General features: G+C 42.8%; 1 protein-coding gene across 2 annotated transcripts in view; it reads left to right on the top strand.

Moving 5' to 3' along the window:
* gria4b (glutamate receptor, ionotropic, AMPA 4b) overlaps positions 1–21,304 on the top strand; it is a gene marked incomplete at both ends in the record, with an annotated part of 82,601 nt that extends 61,297 nt beyond the window's left edge. The window contains 7 exons of one of the 2 annotated variants that reach the window (XM_079283769.1): positions 525–731; positions 3,227–3,600; positions 12,025–12,223; positions 12,612–12,859; positions 16,380–16,494; positions 18,149–18,286; positions 21,073–21,304. In XM_079283769.1, the coding sequence (XP_079139895.1) occupies positions 525–731; positions 3,227–3,600; positions 12,025–12,223; positions 12,612–12,859; positions 16,380–16,494; positions 18,149–18,286; positions 21,073–21,237 (1,446 nt within the window). Of the gene's footprint in view, positions 1–524; positions 732–3,226; positions 3,601–12,024; positions 12,224–12,611; positions 12,860–15,632; positions 15,748–16,379; positions 16,495–18,148; positions 18,287–21,072 lie in introns of both variants that reach the window. The other variant, XM_079283770.1, reaches the window with a different exon arrangement.
* Between the last annotated feature and the right edge of the window lie 1,172 nt (positions 21,305–22,476).

Here is a 22,476-nt window from a genome sequence, read left to right on the forward strand (position 1 = left end):
TAAAAGATACAGAGAAAAGATGACTCCCAAGGTGCATCTCTGTAGGACACATCGATTCACTGAGTTTAAAGATGTGCTTTTGGATTAAATTAGGTTTGGATTCTGTTTCAATTTTGGATGATTGAATTTGGCAGCTATGCTACCTTCACATCATGATACAGTTCACATTCTCATCATAGCGCAGGAATATTGATCATGTGGACTTGATCTGGTTGTAAAATGTGCTATAATCCAAGTTAGCAACAGTAACTTTAATTATATCAGTCAGAGATGATGCCAAACTATTTTTATAAAATATCATCTTAAATGGAGCAGCTTTAAAATGTCAAACTATTATGTTTATCATGATCAGAAGAAATTCAATTTCATGAACTGACTGAAGTGGAACTTCACCCTGTGGAGTGGAGGATTGTGCTTTTCATTCTGTTTTCTGTTGGTGTGTCAGTGAACCATTGTGCGAGCCCTCATGTCCGTGTGTCTGTCTGTCTGACGGTTTGGTTCCCTGGTTATGGTCCCTTGTGTAGGAAAGTCCCTATGTGATGCTCAAGAAGAACTGGGAGATGTACGAGGGCAACGACCAGTTCGAGGGATACTGCGTGGACCTGGCCTCGGAGATCGCCAAACACATCGGCATCAAGTACAAAATCTCCATCGTTCCTGACGGAAAGTACGGCGCCAGGGACCCAGAGACGAAGATCTGGAACGGCATGGTCGGGGAGCTGGTTTACGGGGTAGGAACCTTTGTTTGTTTATTCTCTTTGGCTGACAGGAAGTGATTCTTCTCCAAGCTCCCTAAAGCACTCATCTAAGCTGACTCATCTCATTCAAACTTTAATTTGTCAGTAAGATTCAAGATGGTATTTAGAGACTATCAGGTCTTCTTCTTATGTGTTAGTGCTAACAATAAATGTGGCAGATTGGCTTTTGACAGAACAATTGGTTCTTAAGGCTGAAAATGGACAAAAATGAGTCATCGAGTCCTGTTATTCATGTGAAACTGTAAGCAGAGGCTTCCATAACAGCAAAGATGTATTAAATGGAACAGTTTGTTCATAATTTGTTCTTCCAATGACCTTTTTATGAACATAATAAAGCCATAATGACATTTCCTAATGCATTTATGCTTGTTTAAATGTCAACATGGAAACAACTTATCGTACATTCTCACATAATAGCCAGTATTAAAGTTATGGCCAGCACAAATAAGTAAAGGCCTTTAAGAAACATATGAACTATATATTTAAAAAAGAAACATAGCTCATATAGTTAATTGAGCTTAATGAGCCTTTTTAATAGCACTTATTCCATAAGTACAACAGTCATGTCATACTCACCAATCGTTGATCATTGCAAATATTTCAAATTAAAAGCCAACCAGGAACACGAGTAATTATGCAGTTTCGGCAGGGATGCTTTTATTGTGAAACATTACAAAGGGTACAAAGATGTATTGCAACTAGAAATAATGAATGAATGCAATCAGCATTTTTGTCGGTGAAGAGAAGCTCGAAGTGATGGAATTAATGCTGATGAAATGTACATTAATCTGAATTCATCAAGACAGGGGGTTTAAAGAAGAAAAGTAGTGGTTTGGAGCTTGTTAAAGAATCTCCGAGGTGATGATTTGATGGCGATGAGATGAGGCGTCGTTCTGCTGCTGACCTTGCAGCGGGATCAAAGGCTATGCAAACATGCGATTTCAGGTTTGGAGTTCAAGGCCGAAACAAACATCAAAGTGAGAAAAGAGAGGTGTGTTGTTGTGTCTTTTACTTGAATGTTTTTGGGACTAATACAGAATAGGAAGAATTTAAAGTGAAAAAATGGTGACTCACACTTAATTTAGGTTGAATTGATTTGGGATTTTTCCCCGCTGTGTCACTGATGGAGACCATAGAACAGTAGTTATTTAACCTTTGTCCAATTTTTAAGTTGGCTTACATGAGCAGCAATATAAATTAGTTTGAAATGAGTTCAGTCCAAAAAGAGAAACCACAGTTTTTCTCGTCCTTTTTTCTCCTGATGAGATAAGTGGCCTTTTCACATCGTGGCATTTCCGTCGCTCTGCCTCTTCGGTACTGCAGTGACTCACTGTGAAGTCGACGGCAGCGAGTGCGAGGAGATGCACAGTTCGGGATGTGTCAGGACTGATCGAGCAGTACACTGCACTTTTGGTGTAACGACTAACCAGGTTGGTCCAAAGAACAGCAATGTGCTCTCTGCTATTTTCATCTCTTTAGCAAACACACTGAGCAGAAACACGTCCTGTCCTAAAGCTTTGCTTCCAACGCAAGACATGATGGCACAATACAAAATTTCTACAGCATTCATGGGAATGTCTGAGGACATGGAAGCTGTCAGCACTTTCCCGTCCAAGTCTTTGCTTAGAGACCACTCATCTCTTCTCGGCTTTTCCCTGAAAAAAGACTCCGCGATATCACAAAAGCCCTGCCTACCTCCCATGTATTTCAGCGCTCACCAAATGCCCCGAGGCTGTCATCTTAGTTCATTTTGCTGAGGATGAAAGAACTTAAATCTCTTTCATTTTCTTCCCCTCGTCGTTGTTTTCTTCTTTCCTACCTCCTTAAGTATCAGATGGCCGTAATGAAACCTTAAATTCTTGCTGATATAAGCCCTTTGCTCTCAAGCCAGGCGGACAAGATCACGAGTGTTGCTAAGTCACGTACTGTAATCTGGTTTGCGGATTCTCAGCAAGCCAGTGTGAACTTTTCCACAGCTGCAGACCTCAGAGGTGGCTGTATCCCATTTTTTGCCTTCCGGTGCTGTAAGCATATTTCTCCGATACATTATTTTATCCCTCCTGCTGATTCTCCCGGAGCTTCAGCTAAGCCTCTCCGCATTGGAGAGGGTTTCAGGATTTATTTTTCAATTTCCTTTCTTTCTGAAACTTGATCACTCCGAGATGTATTCAGCCGCCGTCTAAACTTGACGGCTTTGAGATTTGTTCAGTCAAGGGAGGAATTCAGATATACATACGACATGAGCTGAGGAGAAAATAAATGGGGTAATTCTGATGGCTGGCTGGTTATCGGCCTTCGGGGTGTCATATCTGTGACTAAGTGATGTTGGATTGTTGCACGGCCCAGCTCAGAGAGATGATCCATCATTTGCTTTTGTGTTTATCTGTCATCATTTGGATTTCGAGTTTCTCTCAGAGGAGGCTCATTCAGAAGGCTGATCAAAATCCTTTTCATCTAAATCCCCACAGAAAGCGGAAATCGCTGTGGCCCCTTTGACTATCACGTTGGTCCGGGAGGAGGTGATCGACTTCTCCAAGCCCTTCATGTCGCTGGGCATTTCCATCATGATCAAGAAACCCCAAAAATCCAAACCAGGGGTGTTCTCCTTCCTGGACCCGTTGGCCTACGAGATCTGGATGTGCATCGTGTTCGCCTATATCGGCGTGAGCGTGGTGCTCTTCCTGGTCAGCCGCTTCAGCCCGTACGAATGGCACACCGAGGAGCCCGAGGAGGGCACCGACGGTCCGCCGAGCGATCAGCCCCCCAATGAGTTTGGTATCTTCAACTCCCTCTGGTTCTCCCTGGGCGCCTTCATGCAGCAGGGCTGTGACATCTCCCCCAGGTAAGACACACAAGAGTTTCATCTCAACAAAGTACAACAGTTACTGGATGTTTGAGACCAAGTCCCACTAATACATTGTAAGCTTTTTTTGCCCTCAGGCTGGGGGCACATTACATGACTTTTAGGCCAATTATAATTGCTATCTGCCATCACGTCCAAATGGATTGTCTGGACGAGTCCTGTTAAGACCTTTATCATCATATTAAACATGTTTGATTGACACAAACTGCACACGTCTAGACACCCTCCAGTGACAAGCCGTGTGGCAGTGAAAAGAAGAAAGAACAACTCGATCAGGATGTTTTTCCGTCTTGATGTTGTTAATCATGTTTAGTTGTCATTACGAAAATAACGGTTGGCATTACTTTTTTAATTCAGAACAAAACAGTTGTGCAGTGTGTCCTTTGCCTGAGTCAAAACTAACGTTCACATTTAAGTCGCAGCTTTCATGGTAAACCATTATATGTGATACATTTCTACCATGACTGTATTATTTTAATTACTTATTGTATATTATTTTACACTGTGAAAACCTCACAGTTTTGTGACTCTCAAACTAATTTAAGATTCATTTAATTTAAGGTTTTGAATGATGTAATTCTGTGTTGTTTGACCATAAAGATGACAACAACTCTGTGGCTGAAGGAATACTTCAAGCTTTGGTGAAAACACTTGTTTGCTTTCTCACCTGTTTCCAGTCTTTATGCTAAGCTAAGCTAAACACGTCCCATCTCTAGCTCCTTACTTAACCCATATGTCAGATAAATAAGAGAATTTTCCAAAATGCTGAACTATTCCTTTAAACTTCAACCAATTACACTGAAAACTATTTTTTTTAGAAAGCTTTCACAAGCCAAAGTCTGTTTGGCCGGTCCGAATTAGAGAGAAACTTATACTTTTGGTTTTTCTGTTTTGACTGGTTCGGTTTCACGGTGCACCAAAAACAAATGCGGACCAAACAAGTGATTGCTGAGGGGCATGTTCGAAGGGGCACATTTATGTTTTTAGTCTCGAGAGCTGCCACTTCTTCGCAGGGAATCTCGGACTTTGAAATATTGCCGCCAAACTGCCATTTTGACTCAGCACTGTTCTACTGTGTGCTCGAACCCCTTTTATCTCGACTTACTTTATGCACGTCATTATTTATGTGGACTTTATTCAGCATATTCTTTATGTTCTCTTCGGCCCAAATGGCAAACATCGGACTGCAGAAGTCCAAGTCAGAGTTCTCCCCTCATGTTAACCTCTCATTTACCTGTGTCCATCTCATCAAAGTCTGTGCAGCCAGCCTGCGTTTTGCACTTCATGCAACTGGGTCCTATTATTTTGTCCCAGCAATCGAAACGCTTGAAACCAACCTAAGACCCCCCTCTCACAAGCGATTCCGGGCCTGTAGTTTTGGTCTGCACCAGAGTACGATTACTGTGTTCACAACTGCTCAAACGAACTGCACCAGACGTTGAACCGCACCAGGGGTTGAACCAATTAAAACTCTAATTGTTGGCTTGTGAAAGCGCCCTAATTTTCATCTTACCAATTTTAGCTTAATTATTTAAGTAAGTTATTGCACATAACCTGCTGTATATGAGTATATGTGTCTGCTGCTCACGCTCTGTGTTTACCTGTACATGCACAGTGGCATCACACTTGTTTTGTGTATATGCGGTGTATTTGTGTGTGTGTGAGAAAGAGAGAGAGAGAGTGTTTCTGCTGGTATTGATTTTTTGTCTTACTCTCTTTCTCTCTCTTCTACAGCCGCATTGTTCCTCACTGTCTGACTTGCATACACTGTGTTGTCTGCTTGTTAGGGAATTAGGTTGTCTCTGCGTCTGTCAGCTTCGGCAGTTGTGGCTTCGCTCTTGTGCGCCTCACGTCTGTCCACGGGAGCTCCAGTTACATTGGCGACCGTGGTTCTGTAGAGACTTCTCTTCCCTTTGTCCAAATTACGAGACTCAAACCCAGCATCCCTTGAGCGTAAGACCAGCAGACTGGTGTCTGATCAACATGGAGTACTTTGGTAGAAGGGTGGAGAAATTAGGGCTTGTACACTTAACTGTCTGTCTGTGTTCCTCTGCAGCATTTAAGGGCTGGTCGTCCTGTCCGTCATCACACTCCGGCATTCTCTCTGCCCACATCTTCTGTTAGTAGGGCTGCACAAACAATCGTCTACCCACATTTAAATAAACAGGATCGACTGCGATAATGACGTTTATTATCTTTGATCCGCTCACATGAACTCCGCTGCATATCAAATCAAACGCTTTCTAAACTAACAATGTCGCTGCTGCAGTGGGCCCTAACTTACTGTCAATGTTACAGGCAAAATGAAATGCACTGAATTTGTGCAATGTGAAAGTGAAAGCACTGCTCTGTTGATTTTATTTTGCCTAAAAATTTGTAGTAATTTTTTTTTTTACTTCTTTCTTTCTTTCCTTTACTTCTAGGACAGGCTCTGTGAATAAGGACTGTTTATTTAAATGTGAAAGTGTATTTGAAAAATTCTGTCCCGAAAATTTATGAAAATTTGTGATCTCAATATTGATCAAAACAATCTTGATTATCATTTTGGCCATAATTGTGCAGCCCTAACTGTCAGGGTCAAACCTATGGACCGGTAAAGCCTGTAATTCTTAATGGTTTCCCATTTCCTGTCGAGCCTTTCTTATCTGTTTGAATGGCTTTGTCGAGCTTAAAGTTCCAGCAAGTTTGGATTGTTTGGGCTATTTTAAGCGACTGCTATAATGGCCTCCGTAGTTATATTTAAGTTTGTCATATAATACCTCTTTTATCTGCTTTAAGCCCTTATGGATCATGTACAGCAATGGAGTTGGTAAGATTTTAGGAGATGAAAGGTAGACCAAACCAGCCTGTATCTTTCAGCCTTCCCTCCCCCCCCACACACCAGAGGAGATCAGATGGAGGATTCCGAGGTACATTAGCCTGGCCTCACGTAAGCAACCCTTAGAAGAGACTACAGTGGACATGTGACTGTGATTAAGCACACCTATTTAACCAGTACACTTGCTTTGTTCACATGTGTGCCGTCCACCAACCACCATCACCACCAGTGCTCGTCACATCTCCGCCTGTGTACTGCAGATAAGGATTTTAGAGCCGCACAACAATGTTGGCATCAGAATGAAAAGTCTACATTTCAAACCTCTCTGTCTCTGGCTGTGGTCCCCCTGTCACTGCTAATCCCATGGGCCTCTCCCAATCCATCAGCACAGAGCCCCAGAGCTCAGGAGCGCTTCCACTCCAGTTCAGCCTGACAGGGCAACATGCAAATCCCTTCACACGGGGGAGGGGACGAACTTGGGTCGAGGGCCGCAGTGTCGCTCATGAATTGGCTTGACGGCGGAAGCTCAGTCTGCATGCAACACAGACTCTGAAACTTTTGGTGTCCATCCACCTCAAAAGGATCACATGATAACTTCATGATCTGTGCGGATAATTAATTGGTGGTTTCGGTGAGTGGTGGTCACACGATGTCAGGATTGATCATTTGTATCCGGGCGAACGTGTAGTATGAACGGGGAGAGAGAAATAGACCCTTTTACAGTTTGTATACAGTGACGACGTACGTACGCTATGAGTGAGTGGGTAGAACACTTTAGCAAGTGGCACAATATTTAGTGGCCAGACACATACGTGTGTTTGACGGAGAAACCTCGCCTTTAATGTTACACCAGCGAGAAATAATGAGCATCCAAGTCAATCGATGTCTCCAAATATATTATCTGTGGTTATGTACAGAACGTCAAATACAGCGAGATAGACTCAGAGTTTTGAGTTCATTGTGTTTTAAAATGGGCCCTACAAACACAAGCAGTTCGGAATCAGTCCAGTGGTAGTCAAAAAAATAAAAAGTGACATAAAATACAGCTATTGCATCTTATTAGCCATCAGCTGACAAAGCTGTAGGGTTAGAAACACTGGCCACTAGGCAGACGAAGCCGACAGAGCCTGATTATCTCCTAAACATCAGCAAATTATCATTCTATACTTTTTTTTTTTTTTTTACTCATTTCATGACACAGCTCCAACAGGAAAGACAGAGGTTGAAATAGCGCAAGACATCTTCCCCTCCCTCTCTTCTACTCTCTCTTAATAAGGGTTAATCGTCCCTTCTGCTCCCTCAAGGCAGCCCATAATAATTAATTCCGTGATTAATATCCTGGTCTCCGATGGTAATGTCTCCGTGGTAACAGGAGAAGAGGGGAGCTTAAACGAAACGGTGACACAATAGTCTTTATAATTGACTACAAATCCCAGGTGAATAGAACTCAAGTTATTCTGGTATTTTCTCCCGAGGCTGCAGGATGTCACATCATCACCGTGTAACAAGTCAGAACATATCAATGTGAGCATGAAGGCAGCCATCTGCCACTGCGTGCAGGTGTGACTGGCCATTCCAGGTGTTTTCAGTCACTTTCCGTCTCGTTGCTTCTGATGAATCCTCTTTGTCTCTGTCTGCTGAGTCACGGTTGCCACATCTCTGGCGAGCTAATGGGGACGCTGTGATTGGTGTGATTAGCCCCGATTAGCTCGGAGTGTGTGCGTACTGATGGAAAGTTCCATGATGGCTACAGATGAAGTGTGTAACTTTTTAATTTGACTTGTGAATTTAGGCCAACAAAAGCTGCGTTTTTTTGAAAATGAGAAATTACTTTCAAGTGGTCTATCTGCAAGATTCCCATTATTCTATTAATTCAATGCCAATTAGCTTTGTTATCCAAATGACACGCAGCGGTTCTCCTGCGTCGCTTATTGCTCACGTCAGCAGTGCTTGTCCTTCTTCACACTCTGTTGATTCGTCGCACTATCCCTGCAAATTATCACCATTGCGAGCGGCTCTGATTGCATCTGTATGTATAGAGTGGAGGTCTATAGCTTCAAAGTCAAGAGCCAATTCACAGTCTCACCCTTTGATTTTGTGCTCGCTCTTGCTAATTAATAGCTTTCATCAAAAGCAAACCTCCCCAGTTACCATTTAAATTCACATTTGTGCCGCCATTGTTTCCTTGTGACCTCTTAATACATTGAATGATCTTCATGAGGTTTTGTGAGCTAAATTGTGCCTCATTTAAACCATTTTAATGGCCTTAAAGAGGTAAAACAAAACAGTGTTTCACAGGAAAGGTTGAAAGATTGGACAAAAGCTTAAAAAAATACATATAATGTTCAGTAGTAGAATACATTTTTCCTTATTTCCTACACTAGCAATCATCTTGTCTTTAAACATCTGCGTTCATTTTGACCTGATGAAAGTCTTGCTCCTGAAACTAAATTACACTTCGCCAGGTAGTTTATTCGACTGCACATCTGAAGTGTTTTTCTGATTACTCTGAAGGAAATCAGTCGACCAGACAAATTAAAAGACATATATGCATATTTTTTAAAACGTGAATGCAAAACAACTGATCCACTTACGATAACACAGAAGAAATGTTTCATCAAGGTTGGAAGGCATCATCAGAAATTACAGCGATACAGAGATTGTGAATAGTATAATAAGGCTGCAGCTGAGGTGAGGAGGGAGGCTGCGGACAGAAAATTGAAGTATAGAAACAAAGAATGGGATCTGGAGTGACAGTCTGTCTCCTATGAATAAGTCAAATGGTGTAAGTCAATCCGTCACTTCATCACCTCCTCCACTTCATGTTGCTGTGTTTTCTTCTCTGCCCCCAATTTATTTCTCTGTGTCCCACAAACTTTCCTTAAATCTCTTGGAAAACCGAAACGCACACACTAAAAGAAAAAGCACCAAATCATCTCTCACAGCCTTTTTATTTCACATCAAAGGAAATGAGGGAAGTGTGAAATGTCTCTTCAAAATAAGCTCCCTTCTTCCCGGAAAGTTAGGCAACAAAACTATGCTTAGTTCGAGTTAGGAAGAGATTGTGGATGTCTATTTGGAAACTGTAAGACTTCGATTTGGAGTAACGTTCTGTGGGATTGGACAACACATGAGTTTTAAGTTGGGAAAGGCCCTCACTTTGTGAAGTAAATAAATAGATTCAAATGATAAACTTCATGTTTAGCTGAGATTAATTACATAAAAGCTTGCAGGCGAAGTGCAGAAATGCCACCAAGATGTAGACCATGCCAGCCTCTTTAGATCTCTCATCAAATACAAATAAATGTAACAAGTTAACCAGTAGGGGGAAAGTGCTGACTAATTGCTGTATAATTGCTGAAATTATTCGTTCTTTTTTCTACGTTTAGTACTCTTTATACCCTGAGGCGTCCGGGACTGCTGCGATGAATCCCATTCCCTCAACACTGGAGCCAATTTCTGTTTTGTTTCCACTTTATTTCCTCTAATACTTCCCCCGTCTGGTTTTTCTTGGTTCCTCCACTCGTGGGAAAACTGAACTCATACATCATTACAGTCAGGTTCTCCCCAATGTTGTTCACCACATACAACTGCAGTGAAACATTTTCCAATTTTTCCTTTTTTTTGTTTTTTTTTGGTAGAGCTTTTGCATTGCACACAAACTTTTGAAATGACCACACTTAGATATACGTACATCAATTACTCGACATGCAAATGATTCAACAGTCATATAAAGCTCAGAGCTGAGAACTGTTAGGTTTATTTGCGACTCTAAATTGCCTGTAGATGTGAATGTTTGTGTTGTGTGTCACCTCTGGTGACCTGTCCAGGGTGTGCCCTGCCTCTCGCCCAATGTCGGCTATGATTGGCTCCAGCTCCCTTGCGACCCTCAAGGGTGAGCGGGTACAGCTAATGGATGGATAAAAGCCTCATGATGGAGCCCTTGTTATCATGAAGTGTAGGATGTGGTATCCATTTTGTTTTTGCCATCATTAATTCAAGGTGAATAGAGGAAACACTGACGTGGCCTGAGAAGTACCCAAACTCCCCCATCCCCTCTGTTTACTACGGGCCCATCGAGACACAGCAGGGTATCAGCCAGCGAACACACAGCGCAGAGGGATGGAGGGAACGCCAACAGACACTCCTCCTGTTGTCCCATTATTACACGCCTACAATCCACTGCTGCTGTGGAGAAAAGAAAAGCAAGAAAGAGGAAAGATGGAAACGGTTTGATAGAAAGAATGAAGGGATTTTTGCCAGGTGGGGAAAGGAAATAAATCAGCAGAGAGAAAGGGAGATGGTAAAACTCACCCAGGCATCTTATCACGCCTCCACCCCTTTACTCATTATTTTACAGTTCTAATTCTCTGTGCTCAAAAGCCACAGAAACACTCAAATCGTCTCAAGGAGAAGGAAAATGGAGTGTGGGGAGAAAAAGAGAGGGAAGTGATTTGTATTCAAATCCAGAGCTAATACGTCAAGTAAGTCTATTTCATGGGCAAAGCCTCCTGTGTGTGCGGAGCAGACATGCTCTACTGCAGCACTCTATTGGAAGTCGCCTTAGCCGTGACAGGCACTTTCATCTCCACACACCGACAAAACGGAGGCTTCCGCACCAAATCTGCGTGAGACTGAATTGGCAGAACCCTCTTATTTGTTCAGTTAAAGTAGTAGTAGGTTCTTTAGCAGTGCTGGTAATCAAGGTTCTTTGGGTTGTGTCATATTTTCTTTTTTTTACTGTGGATTCAATTGAGAAAAATTACGCTACCGCCCTTTTTGTAAACGGTGCACATGCGTGGAGATTACAGGATGTAGAGAAGTCCCGTGTATATGGGGAACAATGGAATATGGCCAGATTGCAATAAGACCCAGTGGAAATAGCCGCCAAGAAAGCACTGACTGTTGCAGATGCCTCTCTCTGCCCCTTCTCATATGCCCATCTCTCCCGCTCTCGCTCCTTCTGAGGGTTTTGTATCCTCTGCTGTCTGATTTGCACCGAAGGGAGATCTTGTTTGTTCTCCTCAATGCAGCATTTATGGTTTAAGATTCTCCTCACGACCTTCCGCTGCTCCTGAGCAGCGGGCTATCTGTCTCCCCCGAGCGAACAAACGAGAAAAGAACAGTGCCTCCGCCGCCACGCCACAAAAGAGGGGTGCGTGGGGAAGGAGGGGCCGGAGTAGCCAGTCTTTGCTGTATCAAAGCTGGTCAACACAAGCCTGGGGGATTTCTTTATGAGGCAATCGGCACTAATGAGGGGTGAATACAGCTGTGGAGCGCTTGAGTGTTGTCAGAGCTCCACCGTGAGGTGGCTCACCTGCACTTTTGGTGTCCACAGTGGTGGCTTGTCTCTCCATGCTTCAGTCATATTTCATTCCTTCAATTTGACTCTTCTTTCACTGTATTTTCCAACACTGACTGGTTGTTTTTTGTCTTTCTATCTTACCCCACTGATCCCTCATCCTCCTCTCCTCCTTACCACTCCAATAACCCTTTTCTCTTCCTCTTATCCTCTCTGCTTTCTAATCCTTTCAAACTGTCCCCGAAATATTCTTCCTCTCTCTTCCACCTCACTCCTCTCCAAGATCGTTGTCGGGTCGAATCGTTGGAGGAGTGTGGTGGTTCTTCACTCTCATCATCATCTCGTCCTACACGGCTAACTTGGCTGCCTTCCTCACTGTGGAGAGGATGGTTTCCCCCATTGAGAGTGCCGAGGATCTGGCAAAGCAGACGGACATCGCTTACGGCACTTTAGATTCCGGCTCGACCAAAGAGTTCTTCAGGGTGAGTTGGTGTTACTGGAGTTAATAATCTACTCTCGGGCAGACAGGTAGGAGAAACCTATTCAGTACGTGCATCCTCTACACACCAGGGAAAAAGGCTGAACTGATCACTCTTTGCAGCAACGTAAAAATCGTAGAAATACGTTCACTACTGCACTTTATACATTTTTGTTTCTAGCTGTGGTAAATTATAGAAGTAGTTCATACAAAGACGAGTGCATAGTATATGTCTCCTTGGGATGTATTTCGTAAGAATATGTTAAAATGCTTCAAATCTTAAAAACCCTTTTCATCTACCTGGTGTTGTGGATATACTGTCTCCACCTTCCCTCCACCTCTCACACCACATCTACCTTTGAACCTCCAACCCCCTCAAAAAAAAACCACAGCGGTCAAAAATCGCCGTCTACGAGAAGATGTGGGGATACATGAAGTCGGCCGAGCCCACGGTCTTCACGAAGACCACGGCAGAAGGCGTGGCGAAGGTCCGAAAGTCCAAAGGGAAATACGCCTTCCTCTTGGAGTCCACCATGAACGAGTACACAGAACAGCGCAAGCCATGCGACACCATGAAAGTGGGAGGAAACTTGGACTCCAAAGGCTACGGAGTAGCTACACCCAAGGGTTCACAGTTAAGGTGGGTGGAGTAGTGTAACAATATGCTCTACGTGTTGTTATGGTATTCCACCTTCCCTGGTGTGCCGCCTTTTGTATCTTTATTTGTCTTTACTTTGCTTAGTGTGGGCGGGCGGGTGGGGTGTTTTCATGCGTTTGTTTTAGAGCCGACGTAGTGGCTTTTTGTCATTCATGTTTTGTGGCATGCATGTGGGAGTCATTGTGATCATGCAGGGGTGGTTGTTTCATTATTTCCTTCTTCACAGCTCTCCACACCAGGTAAATATTTGTGCTTGTGCTTGCTTGTTTGGGCAGAGGTGTTGGAATGGCATGCTTGAGGCTGTTAGTAAACTCCTTAAAATGTCTTACTTGGAAAATGCCATTTTCGATCATCTGCATTCTTTATATACAGATGTAATTAGTGACGAGTATTTTGCTGATGCTACTTCAGCTTCCCTTCACGGTTGACTGGTTCTTTCTTTTCACCTATCAGTGACTGAAATCGTGTTTTGGGAGCCATGTGAACGCTCAGCCCTGAGTAACTCTGCCAGACTCTGTCACCGCCTCCCGCACGTAGTGGAATGTACAGACCTGCCAGAGAATACAGTTTCATTGCACTTTCAATCCGCACACTCATTGATCAAAGCCCGGCGGCAAGGTCTCACTGAAGGGAATGGATAAATATACTAAAAGGCAAAAGATTAACAGGTGTTTGTGGATGAGTGTGTGCAGGTCTGCAAAACAGCGGAGAACAGCTCCATGATTGCCTGCACTTATGTATTCCTGCGGAGGTACGATAACATGTTAGAGAGCACCATTGAGAGCACTTTTTATAAAGGCTCTGAGCGTCTCTGCTCCCCTAAATAGACAATAGTGGAGCATTGCTATCATTGACCATGTGTAATTAGAGAGCGCAACCTTGCGTTTTTTCATTGTGTGGATAAGTAGCAACAAAGTAATGTGTTTCAAAGCAGTCAACTCCTCACAGCCAGTAAATCAAACCCTGTCAGTGGTTTTCAGTCAATTCCTCTGCACATGAAGCCTGAAGTACAGAGCAGCTGTACTGGTTTGTTTTGCAGCCAGGCTGGTGCCAGTTTTCAACCACTGCTTTGACCGGGAAGAGTCCCTGACAGATCTTTATAGTCCCCGTCCTCCGGGCCTCCATCTTGTATTTTGGGGGATTATCGTGTTCTGTCAGTCAATTGTCCAGATTCCAGCGAGAGAACACACCAGCAACATCATGAGCGGGCAATGGCTTTTGCTCAATGCTGTCATTTCACGTGGCTCCGCTAACATCATCAGCTAAAAATGAAATAGCAGCTTGTGTCGCTTTGTGTTTCTGATCCATTTCCATTTTTGACTGTTTTTATTTTTCATAATGATGCAAATAAATGAAAAGGATCAAAACGCACGCTGATACAAAGCTCTCTCTCTCTCTCTCTCTCTCTCTCTCTCTCTCTCTCCTCTCCACTGTCATCAGACATCGCTACAGCAGCCTTCAAAAGAACCCATGAAATTAAAATGCACACTTCATTTAAACAGCTTTTCATGCATTTTATCAATCATGATTTTCCAGAACAGCTTAATGCTCATAAATCCTGTGAGCTTTGAATCGGCTGACGTGCATATTGACGTGCCAACATTTTTTGCCAATATTTAGTGTTTTAAATTGGACCATTTCTGTGCCAAAAAAAGAAAGTAATGAATTACTAAATTAAATATTGTGTTTCAATGCTTTTATCCATGTTAGGATTAAAAAAAACATGATGGTACAGTTACATGTATGCTTGTCACAAAATAAATTCAGGATATTTGCTTCCTATAACCAGTGGTTCCTAAACTTTAGATCCTTTAAAGCAAAGCTATGTTGATATGCGACCCAACTCCCAGATTACTCTCAGTATATCGGTGATGTTCTCTGCTCTGTTTGTTCCACTTTTAAAGTTGTCTAAGGCCTGAAAAGGTAAACCTATACAAACGTTGTTAAACCAAAGTATTGGACAAATTTAAATTTCCACTTTCTGTTCATGATGCCCTGTCGAGTAAAGACGAGACTAAGTCCTTTGGGATCATCCTCTGGGGACCGTGATTTAATATTGAGATATTTAAGTCCAGACTGAAATATTATATTACCAGACATGTCTAATCCAAAGAGCTATTTTGCTTGTGGAGGTAAAAGAAGTAAAATGAAATATAATACTTTTAGTCATTAAATATAAATTACTAAAAGTTATTTTTCTCATTGTCGATGAAGCAGAGGCATGTTTTTTTCTTTTTCTTCCATATTGTTTTCATCTACTGTCACCAGCACATTTAATCAGCTATCGCTGGCTGCACACACTAACACTTTGAGAGTTGGTTTAAAGCAGTTTTTTTTTTTATGTTTCGAGCTGATTAGTTTAAAAAACGACAAACCAGCATAAGGTTTTAAATTTGCACTTAATGGATACACACACATACATGTAACTTCCCCCCTTTTAGACGGGGAGAATATTAACTGAAATCAATTTTTTTTAGGCTAAGTATAAGCTTATGGAATTAGAGATTCGATTTTTTTTTTTTTTGATTTTTTTTAACTTAAGACAGCCTATTAAAAGGGGAGAGATCTGTGTTCAGTGTGTGTTTGGGTCCTGGAATGTAACCGTTTAGAGCATTAATGCACTTTTCCACCCTTGTCCCTCTCTTACTGCTACTCCTCCCTCCCTCCCCTGTCCCTCCCCCCCCCTCTTCCTTCCCTCCCAAATTGGACAGCATACTCACCCCCTCTCACCAAATATGTTTTTATCGTTTTCAAGAAGTGCAGTTAACCTGGCAGTGTTAAAACTCAATGAGCAAGGCCTGTTGGACAAATTGAAAAACAAGTGGTGGTACGACAAAGGAGAGTGTGGCAGCGGAGGCGGTGGCGAGAAGGTTAGCCGCTATGTCGCTATGCCCATGTGACCTTGATGTGGGTAAAAGAGAAATGTGTTTTGTTGGTAACAGGAGCATCTGCCGGGTCGACCCTTACAGTATAGTGAGTAGGAAACGTTTAATCCCAATAGGAGAGCGAAGTAAAAATATTCGCTTGTGTAGCGATAGATTGGAAAAGTAAAACTACTGCTTAAAATAAGTATCTTAGAACACGACAGCCCCATATTAGGTGTTTAAGTGTACTACTAAGCATAAAGCACTTTTTCTGAGCCAATAGTTTTGGGTTGACAGTACTGGCCTCTGTGATTGTTGTAAAAAAGAAAAGTCCCGGCAGCATGTGCCTGTTCCAGAAAAGCGATGCAGCCGGGGCCCCACATATGTCTGTTAGCTCGGCCCCCCCATCCCCTTAACATCTCCCAATAAACCCGACCCTGCAAACCACTATCTCAACCAATGAGCAAAGAGACATGTAGCACAAGTGGGGCCCCTTCCCGGCTTCGTCACTTTGTGAAGAGTACTGAGCTGCTCTTGTTGGGCTTCTTCTGATTGAATAACATAAAATAACATGTCCTATGATGTTATTTATGTTATTTTCCCCCACCCGACCCTTCCCCGCCCCCCGTGATTTGAAGAACGCCTGTAAACCTTGCCGTATTGAAACTGAGTGAAGCAGGAGTCTTAGACAAACTGAAAAACAAATGGTGGTACGATAAAGGGGAGTGTGGACCCAAGGACTCGGGAAGTAAGGTCAGTCCCCCACCAGCCCGGGAGCCTCCCCTCCTCTCTTTGTCTCTATGCACACCTTGATAACGCTGGCAGTACTGTTCTGCTATTCCAGCAGGCTGGCTGATATGCACACATACATAATACTCTTGAGAGAGAGCAAGTGACAGACATGCAGGGAGAGACTTAAAGCGTAGCCCGAGGGACACAGCATGACAAACAAGGCATGGTGCAGCGCTAACACTTTTACAGCAGCTAAGCTGTGTGTTGCAACTGCAGATGAGGGATCACGCTCACATTGGTTGTCGCCTCAGACAAACCCGGGGCATGTTCAGACGTTACTGTATGTCACACGAGATGCCAGTGTTGTATGCCTCAGCTGTGGCAGCACACACACGAGGCAAGTTTGTTGATGCACTGGAGCATGGAGAGAGCTGCCACATTTTAATAGAACAGCATGCACCTTTCACATCAGTCATGTTCTCGTAATCAGACCCCGTAAGTGCAGGACACACACACACACACACACACACGCGCTATCACCTGCAAATGAGACTAAGCATGACACGCAGTCTTTTTGTGTCAAGGTAATGCGTTGAATGCCTCTTGAGGAAGAAGGTGATTTATCGAAGGGACATAAATGGCAGGGAGGAGCAAGAGTCAGAGCTCAGAGATATCAGCTGCATACATTTGAATAAAAGGGTTTAAAAGGTGAACGTCAGAGCTGACAGACAAGGCAGGCTGTTGAAATATGCAGGGAAATTATAGGGCGAGTTCATCCAACTTACAAAAACTGATTTTCTCATTTACCTCTAGTTATATGTAGGCATGCAGATCGTTTTAATTGCATATTTAAATATCAACAGCAGCATCTCTGTCCAGCAACATTGTCATTGTTTCTTTAGACAATCCGCAGAACATGCTGTCAGCAGTTTTCGCAGGGACTATCTCTGCACTCTTGGAAGTAACGGCGCTACGGTTCCCATGGGAGAACTCTTTTTGGTCCAGAGCATTTTTATAAAGGCTCCCACTGTGACCCTTTCAGGGTCCATCCTAGAACCCAGCATACAGGTTTATACATAGAAGCATCTGTGAAAGGTTCCACAACATTTTCTACCTCAGAGTGTGACAAGCAATCAGGTTAAACCATGGCTGTTGTCTCACAGTCTAAATATGCCTTTAGATGAAAACTGGATTGCCCAAAGTAAATTTGGACATTGTTTCTTGAGAGATACGTTGCTAGATGATTTTTTCGGTGCTGTGAGATTTTTTCAGATGTGGTGGAGGCAAAAAAATTTCAAAGGTGCAAAACTTGGGCAAATGTAACGATCTGCACGTTTAGCAGCACTGGGGATAAGTGAGAAAACGTGTTTTTTTTGTACTTTGGTTGAACAGATTTTCATGTAGAGAGTTAACTGATTTCTGTTTATGATGACAGCAGATCATTTTGCTAGCATGGCTATGTACAGCTGTGGAGCAGCAGATTGAGAAGCTAGAGGAAGAGTAGTGATATATGTTGTGTGTGTGTGGTGTGTGTGTGCGTGTGCATGTGAAGTTGATGTGTAATTTTTCCATTGTCTTATATATAAATGTTAAGTGTTTGTACACACTTTTTGCTGCTTCTGCTAAAGCTCGCGCTGACTTTCGTGTTTGTTCCTCTCCCCGCCGCCGGCTGCAGGACAAGTCATCCCAGGCCCTCAGTCTGAGCAACGTGGCGGGGGTCTTCTACATCCTCGTTGGGGGCCTGGGCCTGGCCATGCTGGTGGCCCTCATCGAATTCTGCTACAAGTCGCGCAACGAGGCCAAGAGAATGAAGGTGGAAGACCAGTCCCAGTCCCAACACCCCCATTACCACCATCCTCACGACCACTGCTACCCCTGCCAGACAGGCAGCCCCCACCATAGCCCAGAGCCTAGCCAAAGCCAGAGCCCAAGGTTCAGCCCCACCCAGAGCCCAAGGCTCAGCCCCACCCAGAGCCCAAGGCTCAGCCCCACCATCCACAACTTAGCCGAGTTTAGCGATGTTTTCAATGGGTATGGCAGCAATGGGGAAGCTGATAAGATGTAGTTGGGGTTTCCATAGAAGGTCTGCCTAAGCCTTTGCTCCCCCCCCCCTCACTAGCTCCCTGCACAGAGACTGTAAGTGAAACCTATCGTATCCTCGTGCTAGCTTTACCATGCTAAGTGACTGTCGTGACCAGTGGCAAAAATGCTTCCCACTTCTCTGTCTTTACTGCTCACTATGTGGTCATGTGACGTCCTGGTCTACGTTCTAGCTTTTTCTCAATGTGACAAGAAGCGATGAGTCATCCTCAGACATGACGTCGCCTCTACTGCTTCGCAGCTTGTGTGGCTGCAGACGTTGGCCCTCATTTATCACGCGAGCATACCGTGTGACCCATTTTCCCGGTTAAATCAAAAAACGTATTGCTCATTCTGAACTCGTTGGGAAGATGACAATCAAATCAAATGTTCATAAGAATTCAATAACGTTGAAAATATACAATAAATCCCATGATGGATCACCCTTGTAAAATTCTGCTATTTGATTAGAAACAGTGTTACAATGAAAATGCAAAGTTTAGTCATTTAATTGGCATGTAAATTATAGGAACAGTCTTAGAAAACATTTATTACGAGTTAACACGAGAATTCTTTCCGTTCAGACGCGTTGCTGTGGGGAGCAGCTTTCCCACTGCACCCATAGCATGTTAACAGGTAGGAAAGGCATGTTAAATGAGGACCAATGTCATACTTGTACACACACATCTACACTTGTGAGGACATTTCATCAAAGTACATCCGTCCATCTGGTGTCTGAACCTCAACGTTTTTCTCACAGCGAACCGTCAGAAGTTCTTTGCAGCCTTGTCGATGGCCTAAAGACACACGAACACACACTTGAACCTGAGTAGTACATGCTGCAGCTGAGTGATATTACTGTCTCCAGTCTGTCAGTTACAACAGGCCATCAATGCACAGCCACAGAACTAATTTCGTGAGAAATTAACCCTGAGCACACAGGAAGCCCTATGCAATAACGCCATGTTTAAACACTGTACATTGTAAGAGACGTATCCCTTGAGCTGAGCTGACTGTATTGATGTTGAGCTGGTTCCACTGGATATTTCCCCCAGCTCCTTCACCATTAGACTTTCAGAAATCTTTTCACACCCGGTGTATATATCTGTCCAACATGTGTCCCCCCATCAGCACTTCAGCTCAAACGCTTCATTAGCTTGACTGTTGCTTAGTCAGCTTCCCTGTCCCACTGCCTGCAACTATCACTCACCGTGTAATAATTCTGTGGCTAATGGATTTACATGTAGTATGGGGCTGGCTTGATACTGTACTGAATGGCTATGAAAGGTGTTTTGCTACTCTACTGTTTATCACGTTTAACTGTACCGTACTATGAGACTGTTATACCTTTTGTTTGACTGATAACGTTGAAGCATATTGGAGTTTTAGTTCTACTCAAGTTTTTGGGTGACAGAAGTAATGTCACTTGTTGAGTTAAACTGCCATGACTAAAATATAAATGTCATACATCTGGAAGTTTAGCTAGGCTAAGTAATGTAACATAGTATCGCCGTTTTACATTTTTATTCGAGTAAGTTGCGAATGTCTTGTGTTTTCAATGGGCTTAAGCAGAGCCCAGTACACAGCTGCTAGAGGAGGAAATTATCTTACTGATTTGAATTGTTCCGTTCGGTTCAATTTAAAAAATTCAAAGTCACTGAATATGTAAATGCACTTCATCACGTACATCAGACAAACACAGGACTTTCACCCAGGAGACTGCTGTTTGTGTGCATTGTAATCATCTTTGAAATGTTGTCACATCAGTTGTTGGTCACTCGTCTCGTCAGTTGTTAGTCAGTCAAGTTGAAGTCAACCACAATCTTTTCCTGACCGTAAGTTGTTTTGTTGCCTAAACCTAACTTCCTGTGAAGATGGAGGTTTATTTTTGAAAGACACTGTGCATGTAACAAGTATATGTTGACATGCCGTCCCTGACAAGTCCAAAACGGACGCCAGAGATGTACCTACAGTTTGAAGCTTACTGACCAAGCTGACAAAGTATTTGAGGGATTGGGAGTGAGAACATGTTGCTGATTCAGTATAGTCTGAAAGGTTGGAAAATTCAGTTCAGGGTTGTTTTTTTACTGTATGTTTGTCAGACTGCTTGTGTTTCTTCCCACATTTGACTTCTTTTGAGTGATGCTGTGTTCCCACATCTCAGCAATTACTGTAATGAGTACAATGCTGTTATAACTGATATGAATGATGGTTAGAACTTCATATGTTTGCAGGTAATATCATAAGCAAACTTCTATAAAGTTTGTTCTTTGATGTTCTTTTGATGTTTGTTCGGGATGTTTTAAGACTTGATTATTCTGGATCAAAACACGTACTATGTATGGACGAAATGAATGGGAATAGCTATATTCTTTTCTGAAAAAACATAACGCTTTATAAGGTATCTTGATTGAGGATCATATCTGGCATGAACACATCCTAAAACTCCAATCTGCAAATGTACACATTTGTGTTATTTCCACCTGCGCCTACACAAAATCTCTGTATTTCTCTCCACAGCTAACGTTCACAGAAGCCATGAGGAACAAGGCCCGTCTGTCCATCACAGGCAGCGTCGGGGAGAACGGACGGGTGCTGACGCCAGATTGTCCCAAGGCCGTCCACACCGGGCCTCCCCTCCGCCAGAGCTCCGGCCTCGCCCTGGTCTCCTCCGAGCTCCCGTGAAAACCAAAAACCTCTCAAGTGCCTTATTCCAATAACAAGAAAAAAACAATAATCACACCGCGAACGAAACAACCAGAAACTTACTACGAAGAAACAGGATTCACACAACCAACAGGTTACCTCCAGTGGGCGAGACGAGAACAAGAAATCCCACTGTTCGAGGTCACAACTTGTTGTGGATCTATGGTTTCTCTCAGAAACCTGTGGAAACCAGAGGCTGAAAAATCGTGTTTTTTGATGTTTTTTTGTTTTTACTGTGTGGCCACACGGAAGCGTTTGTTTTGAATCAAAGGGTCATTGGAATCCACTGGAGCCATTCTACCTTTACCACGCCACTGATGAGAAGAGCAACAGAGAAGAAAGAAAATGAATAATATCATGAAATATGATAAAGATGAAGACCAGAAAACTGTCAACTTGAAATTCAAAACTGAATTTTTGGATTGCTGTGAATTGCGGGAAAAAAAACAAAAAACAACCACAATCAAGATTGTTTTCAAACTGAACAGTATTTGCTACACAGACACGAGCAGCGTTCATGAGACAACAATCTCACGAGATATCAACAAGTGACTCTGGGAGAGTTGAAGCCCAGTGCCGTGAAGATATGATGAAAACGATTTGTATTCATAATTACAAAAATGAAATCTATTGACATTGAATATAAGAGCAAACATAGGAAACTGTGAAAATTAGTAAATGTGTATATTCCAGGAAAAACAAAATGAAGAAGTTAGCTGTACATAGGGACGACTGTGTAACATGCTTGCTTTTTAAACAGATGTACATAGATACTGTAGTGGACAGACAGTTGTTTTCTTTTGTAAATCATCTTTAAAGATCTTATTTATCGCAATAATGAAAAAGATGATGCCACTTGAAAGAGGAGACATGTGGAGAGCAGTGTTAAAGTATGTTACGTGTTGAATACTTAACTTTATTATACAGGAACATTCAAACTCTAAATGTGAATGGGGTATCAACTGCCCAAATATTCTGATACCTGTTGCGGTCAAATACATGAATATATTCAACAATGAATGTTAAGTAGCTCCACCCCCAATCCTTAAACCACACCCCTCACTGTGCAGACGTAGACCCCAGAGAGTTGCTCATGAGTAGAGCTTTACAAATCAAGTTTCTGCAGTCAGAATAGAACTACTTTTTTCATTCTCTTTGATCTATTTTTTGTACTGAGAACTTCAAAAGAAACTGTCTGTGTCCTGGTATTAAATGTCG

Source organism: Melanostigma gelatinosum (genome assembly GCF_949748355.1).
Source record: "Melanostigma gelatinosum genome assembly, chromosome: 14".
NCBI lineage: Eukaryota > Metazoa > Chordata > Actinopteri > Perciformes > Zoarcidae > Melanostigma > Melanostigma gelatinosum.